Genomic DNA, 16,820 nt, shown 5'->3' with positions numbered 1-16,820 from the left:
CAGTTATTGATACTGCTGATGTAGGTTTGCAGAGGGTGATGTCCTTCAAGGATGCATCTGCAGTCATAACATATGGGTTGTCCTGCCTCAGGCAGCCCTTCGGTCGGCCGGATTCCAAAGTCTGGGTCTGGCCTCGGCTGATGTCGCACTTCACCCGACGTCAGAGCTTCTGGGGTATAAAGGCATCAGCCGACGCCATTTTCCCCAGTCTTTCTTGCCGCGCGGTGTCCGAAGCAGAAGCTGTTCGCAAGTGCCGGTTGGTCAGATCCAGAGATTTCAGCTACCGAAGACTTCTAAAAAAGCTAAGTACCCCGTTGGGGACTCTTTCTTGCCTCAGCCGATGTCAGACAAAGTAAATAATTGTTTAACTTGTAGGAAACAAATACCTCATAAGGATTTCCACTCTTACTGCCTTCCTTGCTTAGGCCCAGACCACGACGTATCAGCTTGTTTAGCCTGTGCTTCCTTCAACCGACGGACACTTAGACGTCGGTCGGAGTTTGCAGAAGAGTTTTTTGGATCCGCTTTTGCATATAAAATGCCGTCGGAGACTCCGACTACACATTTAGCCAAAAAGCAGGAAAAGGACCGACAGTTTCGGCTGAAACCAAGGTTTGGCCTACCGCGAGTGTCTCTGTTTCGGCTGAAACCAAGTCCTCAGTTCTTCCTTCTGCCGAAAACATGCCTCCGACAACCGAGGCTAGAGAGGCCTCGGCTGAATCGGCTACAGAAATTCCTACCGAAGAAGCAGGCGCACAAGAATTGTCCGACACCATTCCGTTGGACAGTTCTACTCCTGCACGTGGGGCAGCTAGGCCCCCTGCTTCTATGTCTATTAAGGCCTTCTCCAGGGCTAAAGCAGCTAAAATTTCCAAGGCCTTACCAACAAAATCTTCCTCTCAGAGACCTTCCTCAAGTTCTCAGATTCTCAGCCTTGCTGAGGACCTTATATCTTTGATTAGGGGATCCCAACCTCACCCAGACAGGGCCTCACAACCTCCTCCTAACAAAAGGCCTAGGACGGAACCCCCTGAACCTCTCTCCTCTGATTATTCCTCGGATGGATCTGATTTATCAGACCATCAGGAAGGACCATACTCACCTTATGAGGATTCGGATGCAGAAGACTCAATTCCTTCTGCCTCCCCCCCCTGAAGAATTTTCCTTTGGGGAGACTTTGCACTCAATGAGGGAACACTTTCAATGGCAGGGTCAGGATTTTTCTGATTCTAGGAAAAGGCTAAGGACCTTTTTACACTTGCCACAGCATAGGCCTCTAGCCATGCTACCTGTACTATCAGTTGTTGATGATGCATACAATGATGTCAGTTCTGCCCCTGATTCTCTTCCCCCGGCCCCTGCCAAACCTGACAGATATTACAGGGTCCTGGATTCTCACTTCCACTTGTATAAGGCCCATGCTGCAGACCCAGAAACTATTTCACAGGGCCCAAAGGGTGTTGCAGCTGCCACTGCCAAAAACCCCCTACCCTCTGAAAGAGTCAAGAGCATTAGAGAGATGGGGAAAAAAGGTTTATACATCTGCTACTCTTTCTGCCAGGGCTTTAAACTGTCAATTCCATATGATACAGTACCATGAATTTTTGTTAGATCAGCTGAATAAAAAGCTTTCCTCTCCTGAACCTTTAGACCGTAAGTCCCTTCAGGATTTGGTACACAACTCTCAGCAGGTCAGTAATCATTTCTTAAAATGTGGCTCTTATGCACTGGAGGCTTCATTTAGATCAGCTATGACTGGAGCAGTGATTCGAAGGCATGCCTGGCTAAAAGAGCAATCCTTGCCAGACCATGTCAAGTCTAAACTCCTAGATGCCCTATTTGGCTCCCCTGCACAGGAGATTCTAAAGAAAGTGGAAGAAAAATCTAAATATGTGCAAACAGTCAAGGATTTTCTGCAGGTCCAACCTCCGAGGTTCAGCAGAAACTGGCCTTCAAAGAATTGGTCCTTTCCAGACACCTCCAGAGCACAGAGGGGCAGGAATAGATGCCCAAGAAGCAGAGGTCAATCAAGGGGTGCCTACAGGGGTCGTCAGTGGCAACCTGCCAACCAGAGGAGTACCGCCACAGCTGCGACTACAACCACTTCCACAGGACAGACAGAATGACTTGGCTCTGATTCCGCCTACCAGGGAGCAACTGGGAAAGTTAGCTTTATTTTAAAAACTGGCATTGCATTACAGGAGACAAATGGACATTGCAAACAATAGACAAAGGCTACAGGTTTCACTTCCACACTTTACCAAAAAAGAGAGGAATGCCAAACCTTCCACCAAGCCAGAAACCAGAGGCTCTAAAACAAATCATCAACTTAATAAGGATGAGAGCAATAGAAAGGGTACCATCTATGGAACAAGGCCAAGGATTTTACTCCAGACTATTCCTTGTACCAAGAAAAGAAACTCAATGGAGGCCTATTCTCGACTTGTCCGCAATAAACACATATCTCATTGTACCAAAATTCAAGATGCTGACCCTACAGCAACTTCTTCCCATGTTGGGCAAGGAGTCTTGGCTGGTGACTCTAGATCTCAAGGAGGCATACCTGCGTCGTCATCACGACCAGATTGCAGAAGACACCTCAGATTTCTTGCAGGATCAGAGCATTATCAATTCTCAGCATTGCCCTTTGGCTTATCTACTGCCCAGAGTATTCACAAAATGCCTGGCATCAGTAATTGCACATTGCAGGCTTCAGGGAATTCAGATCTACCCATACCTGGACGACTGCCTAATACAAGCGGACAACAAGACAAAAATAATAAAGGATTTGGCCTATGTCATACAACTGTTACAAGCCTTGGGATACACAGTCAACATCCAGAAGTCAAGACTAGTGCCATCCCAAAGGATAACATTTTTGGGTGCAGATCTGGACACAATAACTCAGATGGCTTTTCTCACAGAAGAAAAACAAAAGCAACTCCCAGTCTGCTTCATGGCTTTGACAAGACAAACTCGGCTTACTGCAAGGAAAGTCCTGCAGGCCCTGGGTTACATGGCATCTTGCATAATCTTGATCCCGCATGCCAGGCTGCATATGAGAAAATTACAATGGTACCTAAGGAATGTATGGTCTCAACACAGACACAGTCTAGAAACCATGATACCAATCATTCCATGCCTGAAAAAAGAATTCCTGTGGTGGGCTCAGGCCTGCCAGACCAACAGAGGGTTGCCTTTCCACAAACCACAACCAAGGCAGACCATCACCACGGACGCCTCAGACCTAGGCTGGGGGCACACATGGAAGACAAGTGTATCCAAGGCCTATGGTCTCAAGACCAGCTGAATCTACACATAAATCTACACATAAATCTAAAGGAGATGCTGGCAGTGAAGCATGCAATCGAGGTATTCAAATCATTCCTCCAGCAAGGACATCTGCTGATAAGGACAGACAATACCACAGTCATGTGGTACATCAACAAACAGGGAGGCACGCATTCCTACCCTCTATGCCGGATGGCAATGGACCTGTGGAACCTAGGCCTGAATCTCAACATTCAACTGCAGGCCAAATTCGTACCAGGAAAAGAGAATTCACTAGCAGACAGCTTAAGCAGAACTACCACGGATGCTCACGAATGGATGCTGCATCCAGACATCTTCAAAACATAACAAAGAAATGGGGAATGCCAGAGATAGACCTGTTCGCCTCCCCACTCAACCACCAACTGAAGAAATTCTGCTCAAGAGAATACCATCCACAAGCCTGGAGGGTGGACTCCCTTTCTTTCAGCTGGAAGGCCCTGACAGTTTATGCCTTTCCACCTCTCCCATTGATGTACAAAGTTCTACTGAAGATCAGGGAGGAACAGCCAAAGGTGATTCTGATAGCTCCAGAATGACCAAAGCAGCATTGGTATCCGCTACTGAGAAGCATGTCTCGGACGAACTCATGGCCTCTACCCCTATGGCCTTTACTTCTAACACAGAACAACTACAAGACCCTGCATCCAAACTTGAAAACGCTGCAGCTAACTGCCTGGAAAATTACATAAAACAAAACCAAACTGTTTTATCTCAGAGGGTCAAGGACATTATCCTGGAGGCTCGCAGACCCTCCACAAGAAAAACATACTCAGCTAAATGGAAGAGATTCCTCATTTGGAGTGCATCAAAGGGTACAAATGTCACACTGGCAAACCTAGCACACATCCTAGAATACTTAGCAGAACTGTTCCACAATGGCCTGTCCTATTCTTCCATTAAGATTCATGCTTCAGCAATTTCAGCAGAGTACAACATGGATCCTCCTATCTTCTCTCACCCTCTCCTCAGACAATCTTTAAGAGGGGATCAAAATGTAAAACCTCCAAGGAAACCACCTCTGCCTGCATGGGATCTCAATTTTGTGCTGGAAAAATTAACACTTCCCCCTTTTGAACCAGCAGCATCAGCAGACCTACAGTTCTTATCTTGGAAAACTGCTTTCCTTCTAGCAATCACTTCAGCAAGAAGGGTATCCGAGTTACAGGCATTAATGGCAGTGCAGCCTTTCCTTATCTTTCACCAGGATAGAGTGTCTCTGAGAACCAATCCTACTTTCATGCCAAAGGTGGTATCCAGGGTATCCTTGAACCAAGCTATTCATTTACCTACGTTCTTCCCTAACCCACAGAACAGGGGGGGAAAAACTATTGCACACCTTGGATGTACACAGACAACTACGCTACTATCTGGACAGAACTAAAACCAGCAGAAAAACTGACCAGCTTCTGGTAGCATATGCAACTGGAGTGCAAGGAAAAGCAATTTCAAAACGGACAATTTCAAAATGGATAGGAAATTGCATTCGATTCTGCTACTCTTTTCATGGAAAGACAACTCCTGAAAATATCAGGCCTCACTCCACAAGAGCCACAGCCACCACTACAGCTTTCCTATGAGGAGTGGCTACCAAAGACATTTTAGAAGCTGCTACTTGGAGCTCCGTGCATACATTTGCCAAGCATTACAATCTTCCTTTATACTCCAGATCCCGAGCAGGTTTTGCAACTGCAGTTTTACAGGGGATCTTAACTACACCATCATTATTTTAGTACCTCCTCCCCCAATTTGGCTATGGTATTCTACCCATATGTTATGACTGCAGATGCATCCTTGAAGGACATAGTACAGTTTTGTACCTACCATAAATGTAGATGTCCGATAGGTATGCATCTGCAGTCACCCTCCTTCCCCTCAGTGGTATTCCTAGGGTACTTACCCCTCTTTTAGCTAGCTGGGGGAATCTATTATGGTGTATTTGTTTGTATGTATATATGTATATATATATTATGCTTACTACTGTTTGGAATTTTCTATATTTATCTAAATTTAGCCTTCCTAGAGGGCACCTGGCATCTGGGGCAAGAAACACTGAGGAAAATGGCGTCGGCTGATGCCTTTATACCCCAGAAGCTCTGACGTCGGGTGAAGTGCGACATCAGCCGAGGCCAGACCCAGACTTTGGAATCCGGCCGACCGAAGGGCTGCCTGAGGCAGGACAACCCATATGTTATGACTGCAGATGCATACCTATCGGACATCTACATTTATGGTAGGTACAAAACTGTACTTTCTTCCTTTGGTTAAACATACTTGTGTGTTTTATAATTTGTTGTAAGATGTATTCTTGAAATTTTACAGTTATTATGCCCATTTATGCCTTTTGTTTTCTGTTATTAAGGTTGCCCATCCCCAAATTAGAAGACACCATTAGACGATACCTTGCTGCACAAAGGCCCCTACTAGATGATGACCAGTACAGGTAAGAAGAACTTGTATTGCTGTTTTGGAAGTAGCATCAATAATGCAATCTAGTTAAAAGTTACAAAGCAGTATGTGCTGTCAGCAGAAATTTCTGACTCTGTGACCTGGAGAACTAAGTCTTAAAATTCATTGTTAAACAGAATCCCAAGGTGGCAGATCATTTTTGATTTTCAAAATGTACTTATATTTGTGCCATGTAGAAGTAGATTACATAGAAAAAAGTAAAATTTGTATGGTGTGTTACAAATGTTCTTGTTTCTTTCCAACACTGTTGATTTAAATGTTCATAGCGATCACAGAGTCCTCAGTGAAATCTGTCTTAAGTAGCAGAACAACATTCCAGCATGCAAGACTACAGTTTTTGTATGACACATACTAAATAGGACTGTATGTGCAGATTAACATCATTGTAAAGAGAAGCATAAGCCACCCCTTCATTTTTATTATGAATATTTCACTGCTTTTTGGTTAAACAGCTTAATCCTTTTTGCCAGATTTGCATTAATGATAGAAAGCAAGTGTAACGCAAACATGGTGTTTGCCGGTGTACATAAAAAACAAAAAAATGCATTCATGAGGTGATATTCACCCCGGGGATCACTTCTGCGGCACTGCTTGACAGGGGCACAGGAAAATAATTTTCTAGTGTGGCGAAACCAGGGAACCTTTTTGGCTAGACCTATATAGGCTCCAGGGCCGATAGTCTAGTACCTACCTATGAACCAATGTAAAGCTGTGTACTGGAGAGTTAGGTTCTGTGGCTGTTTCAGCAATCATGGTTTAAATTTCCTGGTTTGTTGTTTAGACTGCCTTCTAGAATTCAAGTATTTGTTAATGTGTGGCCTGAGTGGTGATTTTATGAAGCAAGTGCATAGGTTCATAGGTTGGTACTAGGCTATCAGCCCTAGGGCCTATACAAGCCTAGCCATAACAATTCCCTTGATATTTCTTCCCACAATATTTACTTCCCTGGACCCCTGTCTAGCAGGGTGACTGACATGATCCCCGGGGTGAATTTCCTATCTCCCATCCAATCATCAAGGTTCCTTTTGAAGAGGGCCAAGGAGGCACTCTACTTGACCTGTATGGGCAGTCTATTCCAGAGTATGGGAAGTCTCTGGGTCAGGAACCTATCCCTCCAGCATGTTTTGTTCATTGTGATGACAAGGTTAGGTTCCCTGGAGCATGTGGCTCTGAGGGATTGGGATTTCCTTGTGGAGCATATCCAACAGCTCAGGGTTTGACATGGCCTTGTATGTTAAGCAGAGATCGCCTCTGAGTAGACGATATGCCACAGAGTATAGCTGGAGTTTTTTTAGACAGTCAGCATAGGGCATCTGCTTTAGGCCTGCGATTCTTTTAGTGAGGTATTTCTGTGGCCTTTCCAGCTGTTACAGATGTCTTGTGAGGTGCATACCAAATTGGGGCATTGTACTCTATAATGGGTCTAATGAGGGATGAGTACAGTGGGACAATGACCTCTTTTTTTTCTGGAGTTAAAGCCCTTAGTGATGAGGTGTGCCACATAGAAGGATTTCCTGACTGTTGTGACGATGTGGTTTTCAAAGATGAGACCACTGTCCACCTGTGTCCCTAAGTCTCTCATCACACTTTCGGTGTTTAGTGTACTGCCACCTATGTGGTAATTCATGGGTACATGTTTTTTCCCAAAGGGGATAACTATACATTTCTTGGCATTAAGCTTGAGCCCATGGCTCTGGCACCAAGCATCTGTTTCTCTAAGGCCCCTTTGTAGAATATCCACATCATTTGGGGATTCAGTAATGGCTCCCAGTTTGCAGTCATCTGTGAGCTTTGTTAGCTAAAGTCCCTTAGTGTTGGCCTGTACTTCAGAGAAGTAGATGCCAAACAAGAGCGGTCGCAGAGCTGAACCCGGAGGTACTCCACTTGTCTGGAGCTGGATTTGGAGTCGGCTACTTTTACAGTCTGGGTTCTGTCAGTAAACCAGTTGGCAACCCATCGAGTGACGTAGGGATTTATGCCCAGCTTAGTAAGTTTATCTATGATTCCAGAGTGAGGGATGGTGTCGAAGGCCTTGGCGTGGTCCAGATAGGCTGTGTTGACCACCTTACCCTCGTCCGCAGCTCTGGACACTGATTCGAAGAAGTCAATCAGGTTCAGGAGACAAGATCGGCCCTTCACAAACCCAAACTGGGTGGGGTCCAGTGTTTGAAGGTTGCCAATGTCTTTGTTTATAAGTTCCATGATAATGTGTTCCATGCCCTTGCAGATCAGGTTAGTCAGGCAGATGGGACAGTAGTTCCCAGGATCCAAGGTGGATCCTCCCTTGTGGAGTGGGATAACTGTAGCTGTGTGCCACTCAGTGGGCACTAAGCCTGAGGTGAGGTTATGATTAAACATGACACTTGGGTGAAGTGCCAGTTCATTTTGTATTTCATATACTACACAGCCCAGGATGTCATCTGGTCCCATGGATGCTGTATTCTTAGCTTTGGAGAGTGTGGTTTCTACCTGTGTGGCCCTGATTACCGGAATTTGGCAATCTTTTGGTATTGAGATGGGCCCTTTAGGGGGTGAGAGGGAGGTGAAGTTGGCACTAAATATTGGCAATATCCTTGGGATCAGTATAGCTAATGCCATTCTGTTGTAGCTCAGAGCATATCTGGGCATTGCCATTTAGATTCTTGGCATAACTATAGAATGCCTTGTGGTTGTCTTTGGAATCTTTGGCAATTTTATTTTCATAACTAGCTTTGGAGGATTTTATGAGGGATCTCAGCTTCTTCCCGAGGCTGGTAAGAGAGTTTTTTTCATCCTGGGATTTTCCTCTTTTCTGCAACAGTTTCTTTCTTCTGTTGTATAGTTTGTTTATGGCAGGGGACCACCAGATTGGCTTCCTTTTTTTGGAGGAGAGCATCGTGGTTCTATTTGGGATGGCACGATTCATGCACGAGTGGATGTGTTCATACAGTGCCTTAGTGTAGGATTCAGCAGTCGAACTTTCAGCTCCCGTCTGCATGGGTGTCATGAAGTTTGTCACTTCAGACTTGAGTAGCATGAAGTTGGCTTTGGAGATGTTTTTTTTACAGCGGTTTCCTTACTGGGGGGTGGGGGTTGGGATGTGAATGTCAAGGGTGATTTGCTTATGGTCAGACCTGACCAATGAGGGGGAGAACACTGGTGTGGAGCATCTATCTCCCATGTCGGTAATGACCAGGTCTAGGATATTGGAGCCCCTGGTGGGGCAGTGGATTAGTTGATCCAGGGCGTTGGCATAAATGGAAAGTGCAGTGTTTGCGGTGTTGGATTAATTGTGAACATGTGCTTCTGTACAAGACGTTGCCCATCTAAGTGTGCCGTTAAGAGCTGCCATACCTGATTTCATTCCATCTTGTGGAGCTGTTATGCTGGAAATCTGCTAACAGCCTCTCAGACATACTAGAGCAGGCATTGGCCACTCACTGTCATCCCTTCCTCACCAGCTCTTTGAGTGTCCAGCCCACTGATTGAGCCTGGTTCATCTTGAGACTTGAACAGGGCTCTATGCTTGCATTATAGAGCCAGTTTTATTGACATACAGCTTTTCAAGTTTTCAACATTTTTACTTGCAATGTCTGCATAGTCATTTTGTGATAGAATATTATAAATAAATTGTAGTGATGAGGTGTCTGTCAAATTCACAAATGAAGACATTAACAAGCTTCCCTTTTTAATTGATCAGGGAGAAACACAAATGCTGAGTCATAAAGCAGCCACCATGTTACGAATTTGTAGAGAGAACTTTGAGAATTGACATAGTTATGAGACAGTGTTAATCAAATTAAATGAAGTATTTTAATATTGTTTGTTTTCGCCTTTGAACTACATTATCATCATGAACTTCCTTTTCACATTTTTTACAAGGTCTAGGGGTGTTAACATCAGTTTATGCGACTGAATCTCTTAGAACCAATGTCTGCAAGTGGCTAGCCCGATCGTCTGCATGGTATTTTGTGATACAAAAGGTGACCGATAAAAAAAAAACAATAGAAAACTCTTCTGAGGCAGAAAAATTTGTTTTGGTCTTGTTTGTAAAACTAACAGTGGTACAGTCAAGAATAGCAGTTGAAGAAATGACCATAGTCTATTTTTTAAATAAGTGGAAACTTTTATCGGTGCTGAGTTTCATGTGCAAGAGTGTTTTTTTCTGCTGCTTACTATGCGTAGTTAAAGAATATCTTAACATTTGAAAAATAAGTGCTCTAAACAGATTATCTTAAAATAGAATAAAAATAATATCCAAATGTAACTGCAGTTTGGTAAAAAAGAGGTGCATACCCTAGCAGGTTCCACAGCTTACTTGTTTTTAAGGATTGACATGGGAGGACCTGCCTGTCTATTTGACTCCATGCTTGACTTCAGGTAGGTATTATTCTTTGTTGTGTAAATTAATCTCATGCCTTCAGTTGAGAATGTGAGAGCTCTTTGTAGAGATTTCCACTGTGAGGGTTTTTATAGCATCAACACTGCCATTAGCTGTAATAGCCAGATTATTTTAGCTGGAATTAGGTGCGTAATAGTGGCAAATCTAATGGTATACATTCATTAGGATATAATTTATCTGGGCTCAAGAGTATTTGTACCACACTGACAGTTGCCTTCCAAATATACCTCTTAAATGTCCACATTTTTGCCTCCTTTTTTTTTTTTTTTGGTCTGTTCCTTATAAAATTTGTGGTTTTTCAGACAAATCACTGATGATTAAAGTCACTAAATAATAACATACATTTGAGTTTCAGACGTTCGTAGCACAAATACTGTTATTCTGGGAATTTTCTAAGTTTATAAGTGCATCATTTAAAATCTGTCCCTAACTTTGGGCCCTTGTCTCCCACGTTATTTTAGTCTTTGTACAGATTTCTTAAGCTAAGAGGTTGAGAGTTGTACTTCCAAACAACCGGGAGTGGCTTGTGTCTGAAAACGTATGAAAATTGCCTGTTACATCTAATCCACAACCTGTATAAATGCATTGAAGTATGTTCCTTTTCTCCTTGTGTCTAGCCTATGACCAAAAGCCCTCATAACTAAAACAAAGACTGTGTTCAAACATTCTCAGTGTTTATCTCCGATTTCTTATGTGCTGTAACTGGTATGACAGACTGAATGTGTGATCTTGCTGAAAATATAGGAACATAAATTTCTTCATTTGGTCTTGCATGAAAATGGCACATGATTTTACTACGAAGGAATAAGAATTAGCAGCTTTATGATACTTGACTGTGGCTGGTGTTACTCCTGTTTAATAATGCTTAGTACTGAGAGATTAACTTTTAATAAGTTTCTTAATGAAGATGATAAAATGGGGTATCTGATGTGGAAAAGTGCCATTGATCATGTGCTTGAAATTGATGTGTACTTTAAATGCTGAAGCAGAGCGTGATCTCTGAGCCCTGGTACCTGTGTAACAGTTGTGGAAATCCACAAGTCCCACCAGAAAAGACTGGCAACTGCTTTGAACTCTGATTACACCCCACCCCTCCAGCCAAAGAAAGATCTAGACCATCCATATATTGAATGCCTATGTTCAGCATAAGGTGCTTGAATGCAGTGTTGTGAGATAGAAATGCAGAGCCACAGCCACTTTCTGTATAAACTTGGAAGTGAATTCCTGTATTGATGTACTGCCAAATGAAATGTGCTCGGCAAAACTTTTGCTTCTAAGGCTGCCCCCATGTGAGATCACTGTCTGAGGTGGGTAGTGTTTTGTGTGGTAGAAAAGCAATCATATCATCTTAAATGTAGTATACCTGCCCAACCTGGCTGGTGTGGTTAGCATTTTGTCAAGAATATTTCTTCTTTTGCAATGCCATAGAAATTGCTTTACTAGTTTCTCAATTTTTCTTAACCATTTATAAATGTAAGGGGTAGGGATGTGCAAAAGATGGAAATGTATATAATTTTTATACCATTAATGCACCCCATGCAGTGAGAGGTGAAGCTTCTTTCAAGTATATACTTTTATGAGTAAGTTATCCCCTTGTGGTTTATAATTGAGGTCCAGCATTTTTGCATGAGATAGATGAATTTTCACCCCTAAATACTTTGGAGGGGTGCATAACTTCCTAAGGGGGAATGTTAGACTATTTTGTAACAAGTCCTACTCCATTTGGTTGGCAGCCAGCATTTTAGTTTTTGTGTCTATAATCCAAAGAGTGTGTATAAAAAAGTGCCTAATATACCACTTAAGGGTTTGACAACAGGTACTAGGTTCTGTATTAACACAAAGTAGTGTTCAGCGAGCAATATTACTTGTTTCTACCCCTGAAAATTACCAGTCTTCTTAAGAGATTGACTACTGCATGCTTTGAGCAAGGGGCTTAGCTTAGAAAAACAATGAAGTGGTTCTATATTTAGTATCTGATAGAACTCTAATAAAAAAAGGTCCTGTAGTCCTGATTAAAGTCAAAGTGTTGGCAAAACTCTGTGGTACAGGCCATATGTAATGACAGTGTATAGAATCAAACATGTTCTCAATATTTTCTCTTATTGTTGGTGGCAGATTGGTGCCCTTAACTGAAACTTTCTGCGAGTTATTTGTACTCTTAAGTGGTTTGTACTGAAGCATGCCATGATAAAACCAGACTGAGAAGGGGTTGCAAAAAATGTAAGGACTGGATAGGACCTTAGCATACAGTTTTGTTTTTGTACCTTCAACTGGCCCCGTCCAGGCTTTGATAATACTGTTATTCTGAATTGCTTTAAAGAGGTCAGGGTGTTTCTTGAAAATGTGCTAGCAATGAGAACTTATATATTTTTCAATGTATACGATTTCCTTCAGGGAGCTGGACTTATCCAGACACCTGGCATCCTGATTGGACACTGAGAAAATATTGAAACTCTAAAAAGCTAGAAGTGTAGCCTTTGTTTGGTTTATGTTCATTTCTCTCACATCATAGACAGACACAAAAGTATTTAATGACCTTATTAATGGCTTTAAAGGATGTTAAGTAACATGCTATGTGTTGTCATTGCATGGTTGATGGATTTTGCCTAGTGTTTCTTTAATCTAAATGCTAGGGACCTTGTTTGTCATTCATAGGCCATGCTTAAAGCAGTGATCTTTTAGATGCTTTATCTTTCTATCCTTAATTGCTGTTGCTGACTCTGGTTTTGCTGCCTTATGTCCTCTTACATCCTGGACATCCCTGAACTACTTGCACAGCTGGCTAGGAATATATTTACCTTATTTTCAAATATCTTTATGTTATGTACTGTAATATGTAGCTTAGATTTACTTGCCATGCAGACACATTTTAAGGTTTAGCTTGCAGCTCCTCCCACTAGTTAAATATTCTTACTGGACGCTGTGCCTTATGAGAGGCAAGGAACACTTTGTTGATCAACTGATGGAAGAGATTCTCTATCTTTCAAGATGACCACAGAATAATCCAAAAACACAACTGGCATATTAGAAAAACCTAAAAATAACAAAACTCCCCTCTGAAAATGTCCATACCTTCTTTTATTGTTAAATACTAAGCGCTTTTGTTCTTAAACTTAACAGAACTTCCTAAGAGTTAAAAGAAACTACATCCCTTCCTGTTGTTTAAATGCAGATTTTGGTGTCAAAAATGAAAATCATTTTAAAGAGAAATGTACCATTAAAAACGACTTACTTCAGTAATTTAATATTAACTGTGATAAAACCAATAAACAACCTTGTTAATAAAAAGATTTCATAAACTAAGAGATTTCTTCTTCAAAACAAATTTTATGGAAGTAACATCATTAATACCTGGGGTATTTGTAGCATTGAGTAATCTGCCAATAAATGTCTCTTTCTTCCAATGAAAGCCCCCACCCCAATTAGAGGGAACCTTTTCTAATACACAAAATGAACATTTTCTAAAGTCAGTACAGACCTTGAGAAAGACCCATATTCAGACTAGTTACATAACAAATTATATATAAATTTTTGGTGCAAAACTGGCTCCATTCATTTTAAAACTACTTCATTGTTATATTCATGTTCTTAAATCTGGTACTAGAGGCTTGTCATCAGGAAAGGGGCATATTTCTAGTGAACATAAATAGATATGATGTTAATTTTCATTCTTTCATCAACCTGTGAGTTTGATTCCCAGGATGGGAACTGACTTGGCCACTGCAATAGCTTGCAGAGACCAAAAACTCTCAACCTCACCCCTTACCCACAATGCATCTATCCTAATTACCTAAGGTCTCGTTCATAGGTGTGTACTAGGCCAATGGCCCTGGAGCCTTTACAAGCCTAGCCCATAGGAGTGCCCTGGCATCATGCCGCCATTAGTTCCTGGTGCCTCCATCAAGTAGAGTCACTGGAGTGATCCCCAGGGTGAACTTTCTATTTCCCATCCACTCATCAAGATTTCTCTTGAAAAGGGCTAGTGAGGTGCTCTGCTTCACATGTATGGGAAGTGTGTTCCAGAGGATGGGCAGTCTCTGGGTTATGAACCTGTCCCTCCAGCATGTTCTGTTGATTATGGTAATGAGGTTGAGGTCCCTTGAGCGTGTGGTGTGGAGGGATTGGGATTTCTTTAGGTGTAACATTTCTAACAGGGCTGGCTTTGTAAGTCGAGCAGAGATCGCCTCTTAATAGACGATGTGAGACCGAGAAAAGCTGGAGTTTTGAGTCTGTCCATGTGGGACATGTGTTTAAGGCCTAGGATCCTCTTCATGACGTACTTTTGTGGCCTTTCCAGCTGTTGCAGGTGTTTAGTGAGGTACATGCCAAATGTGGCATTATACTCTTTTGGTCTAATGAGGGAAGAGTAGAGAGAGATGATGGCCTCTTTTTTCCTGGATGCAAAACCCTTGGTAATGAGATGTGCCACATATAAGGACTTTCTGACCACAGTGGCAGTGTGGTAGTCAAAGGAGTGGTTGCTGTCAACCTGTGTCTCCAGATCTCTTATAATGCCTTCAGTGTTCAGTGGGCTACTATCAATGTGGTAATTAGTGGGAACTGAGTTTTTCCAAAAGGGAATGACAATGCATTTTTTGGCATTAAGCTTAAGGCTATTGTTTCAACACCAGTCATTGGTCTCAGTGAGGCTTTTCTGTAGGATGTCTACAACACTTGGGGAGTTATTAATGGCTTCCAGCTTGCAGTCGTTGGCAAACTTGGTCAGCCAGAGACCCTCCGTGTTGGCCTGGACTTCCAAACAGGAGAGGACCCAGGACCAATCCCTGTGAGACTCCACTCGTGACTGGTCGTCAGTCTGACTTGAAGTCTGCTACTTTCAAATTGTGGGTTCTATCTGTGAGCCAGTTTGCAACCCACCTAGTGATATAGGGGTTGATGCCTAGTTTGGTGAGTCTATCAATAATTCCTGAGTGGGGAATGGTATCAAAGGCCTTGCCCAGATTGAGGTAGGCTGTATGAACTGCCTTGCCCTCATCCACAGCTCTGGTCACTGACGCAAAGAAGTCAACCAGGTTGAGCAGGCATGATCTACCCTTCACAAAAACAAATTGCATGGGATCCAGAGTTTGGAGAGTCCCTATATCCTTGTTAATTTGACCCATGATGATGCGCTCCATAGCCTTACATATCAGACTCTTCAGGCTAATGAGGCGATAATTCCCAGGGTCTGTAGTCGCTCCCCCTTTATGGAGAGGGACGACTGTAGCAGTGCGCCATTCTGTAGGGACAAAGCCTGAGATGAGGCTGTGATTGAACAGGACACACAGGTGTGGTGCCAGTTCACTTTGTAGTTCATGTAGAACACAGCCAGGGATATTGCTGGGTCCCATGAAAGCTGTATTCTTGGCCTTGGACATTGCAGCTTTAACCTGTGCTGCAGTAATGCTGGGTGCCTGGCATTCTTCCAGTATTGTGATTGGTCCTTTGAGGGGGGGAATAAAGTTGGCACTGAATCTGTCGGTCAGTATGTTGGCTCAGTATAGGAGGTGCCATTGTGCAGTAACTCAGAGCAAATCTGGGTATTGCCGTGGAGATTCTTGTTATAACTGTAGAAGGCTTTGTGGTTGTTTTTAGTGTCTGCCGCAATTCTGCCTTCATAGCTAGCTTTAGAGGTTTTGATGAGAGATCTCAACTTTTTGTTGAGGCTAATAAGGTAGTTTTTCCAGTCTTGGGACTTCACCTTTTTCTGCAACAGTTTCTTCCTTCTGTTGTAGAGTTTGTTAATGGCAGGGGACCACCAGATTGGCTTCCTTTTTTTGGAGGAGAACATCTTGAGTCTGTTGGGTACAGCTAGTTCCATGCATTTATGTACGTACTCATACAGTGCATTGGTGTATGATTCGCCGTCATGCACCTATTTTCCATTTGCATGGGTGCCATGAAGTTAGCCACCTCTGTTTTTAGGACCCCAAGTCAGATTTGGAGAAGTTTTTCATGGTGGTTACCTTTGCTGGTGGTGTGGGTGAGATGTGGCTTTCCATGATGATTAGTTTGTGGTTGGATCTAACCAAGGAGGAATTGACTATTGGTGTTGAACAACGGTTGCCCATGTTAGTAATAACCAGATCAAGGATGTTGCTTCCTCTAGTGGGGGTAAAAATGAACTGGTCCAGTGCATTGGAATTAATGAATTCCAGGAAGCATTGGGCAAGTGCATTGGTGCATGAGGAGTTTTCCAAGTTGATGGAGGGGTAGTTGAAGTCACCCAGTATGAAAGTATTGGGTTGGACCCTAATAGTTTCCAGGGTGCTTAGGAATGTGGAAAGAGAGTCTTGGGACATGGTTGGGGACCTGTAGCAGGCTACGACCTGAATCACCGTCTTACCCGCTGTTAGTTGTACCTGAAGTATCTCCGATGCGTTATGCTGGGCTTCTAGTCTGGAGGTGTGCATATCCTTTATGAATATGGAGACGCCACCACCTTTGGAGCTTCGGTCCATTTCCTGGGGCCGAAAGGTGTGGAATGAGTTATAGCCTGGTAGCGCAGGGGTGCTTTTTGCTGCTTTAAACCAGGTCTCCATTACAGCACAAATGTCAATGTTCTCCATTTTGAGGAGTGCTTCGAGTGAGTGCATCTTGAGATTTAGACTTCTAGCATTGAGCAGCATGACCCTCAACT

General features: G+C 42.9%; 1 protein-coding gene across 2 annotated transcripts in view; it reads left to right on the top strand.

The window, feature by feature from the left end:
• The window catches only part of CPT2 (carnitine palmitoyltransferase 2), a 347,899-nt gene that overhangs the window by 83,387 nt on the left and 247,692 nt on the right, over positions 1-16,820 (top strand). For both annotated transcript variants that reach the window (XM_044085447.1, XM_044085448.1), the window contains exon 2: positions 5,693-5,773. In XM_044085447.1, the coding sequence (XP_043941382.1) occupies positions 5,693-5,773 (81 nt within the window). The remainder of the gene's footprint in view (positions 1-5,692; positions 5,774-16,820) is intronic.

This window comes from Protopterus annectens, chromosome 10.part0, assembly GCF_019279795.1.
Source record: "Protopterus annectens isolate FY-2018-M chromosome 10.part0, PAN1.0, whole genome shotgun sequence".
Lineage (NCBI taxonomy): Eukaryota > Metazoa > Chordata > Ceratodontiformes > Protopteridae > Protopterus > Protopterus annectens.
Note: the sequence above shows the minus strand (reverse complement) of the source record. Positions and strands in the feature narration are given on the sequence as shown.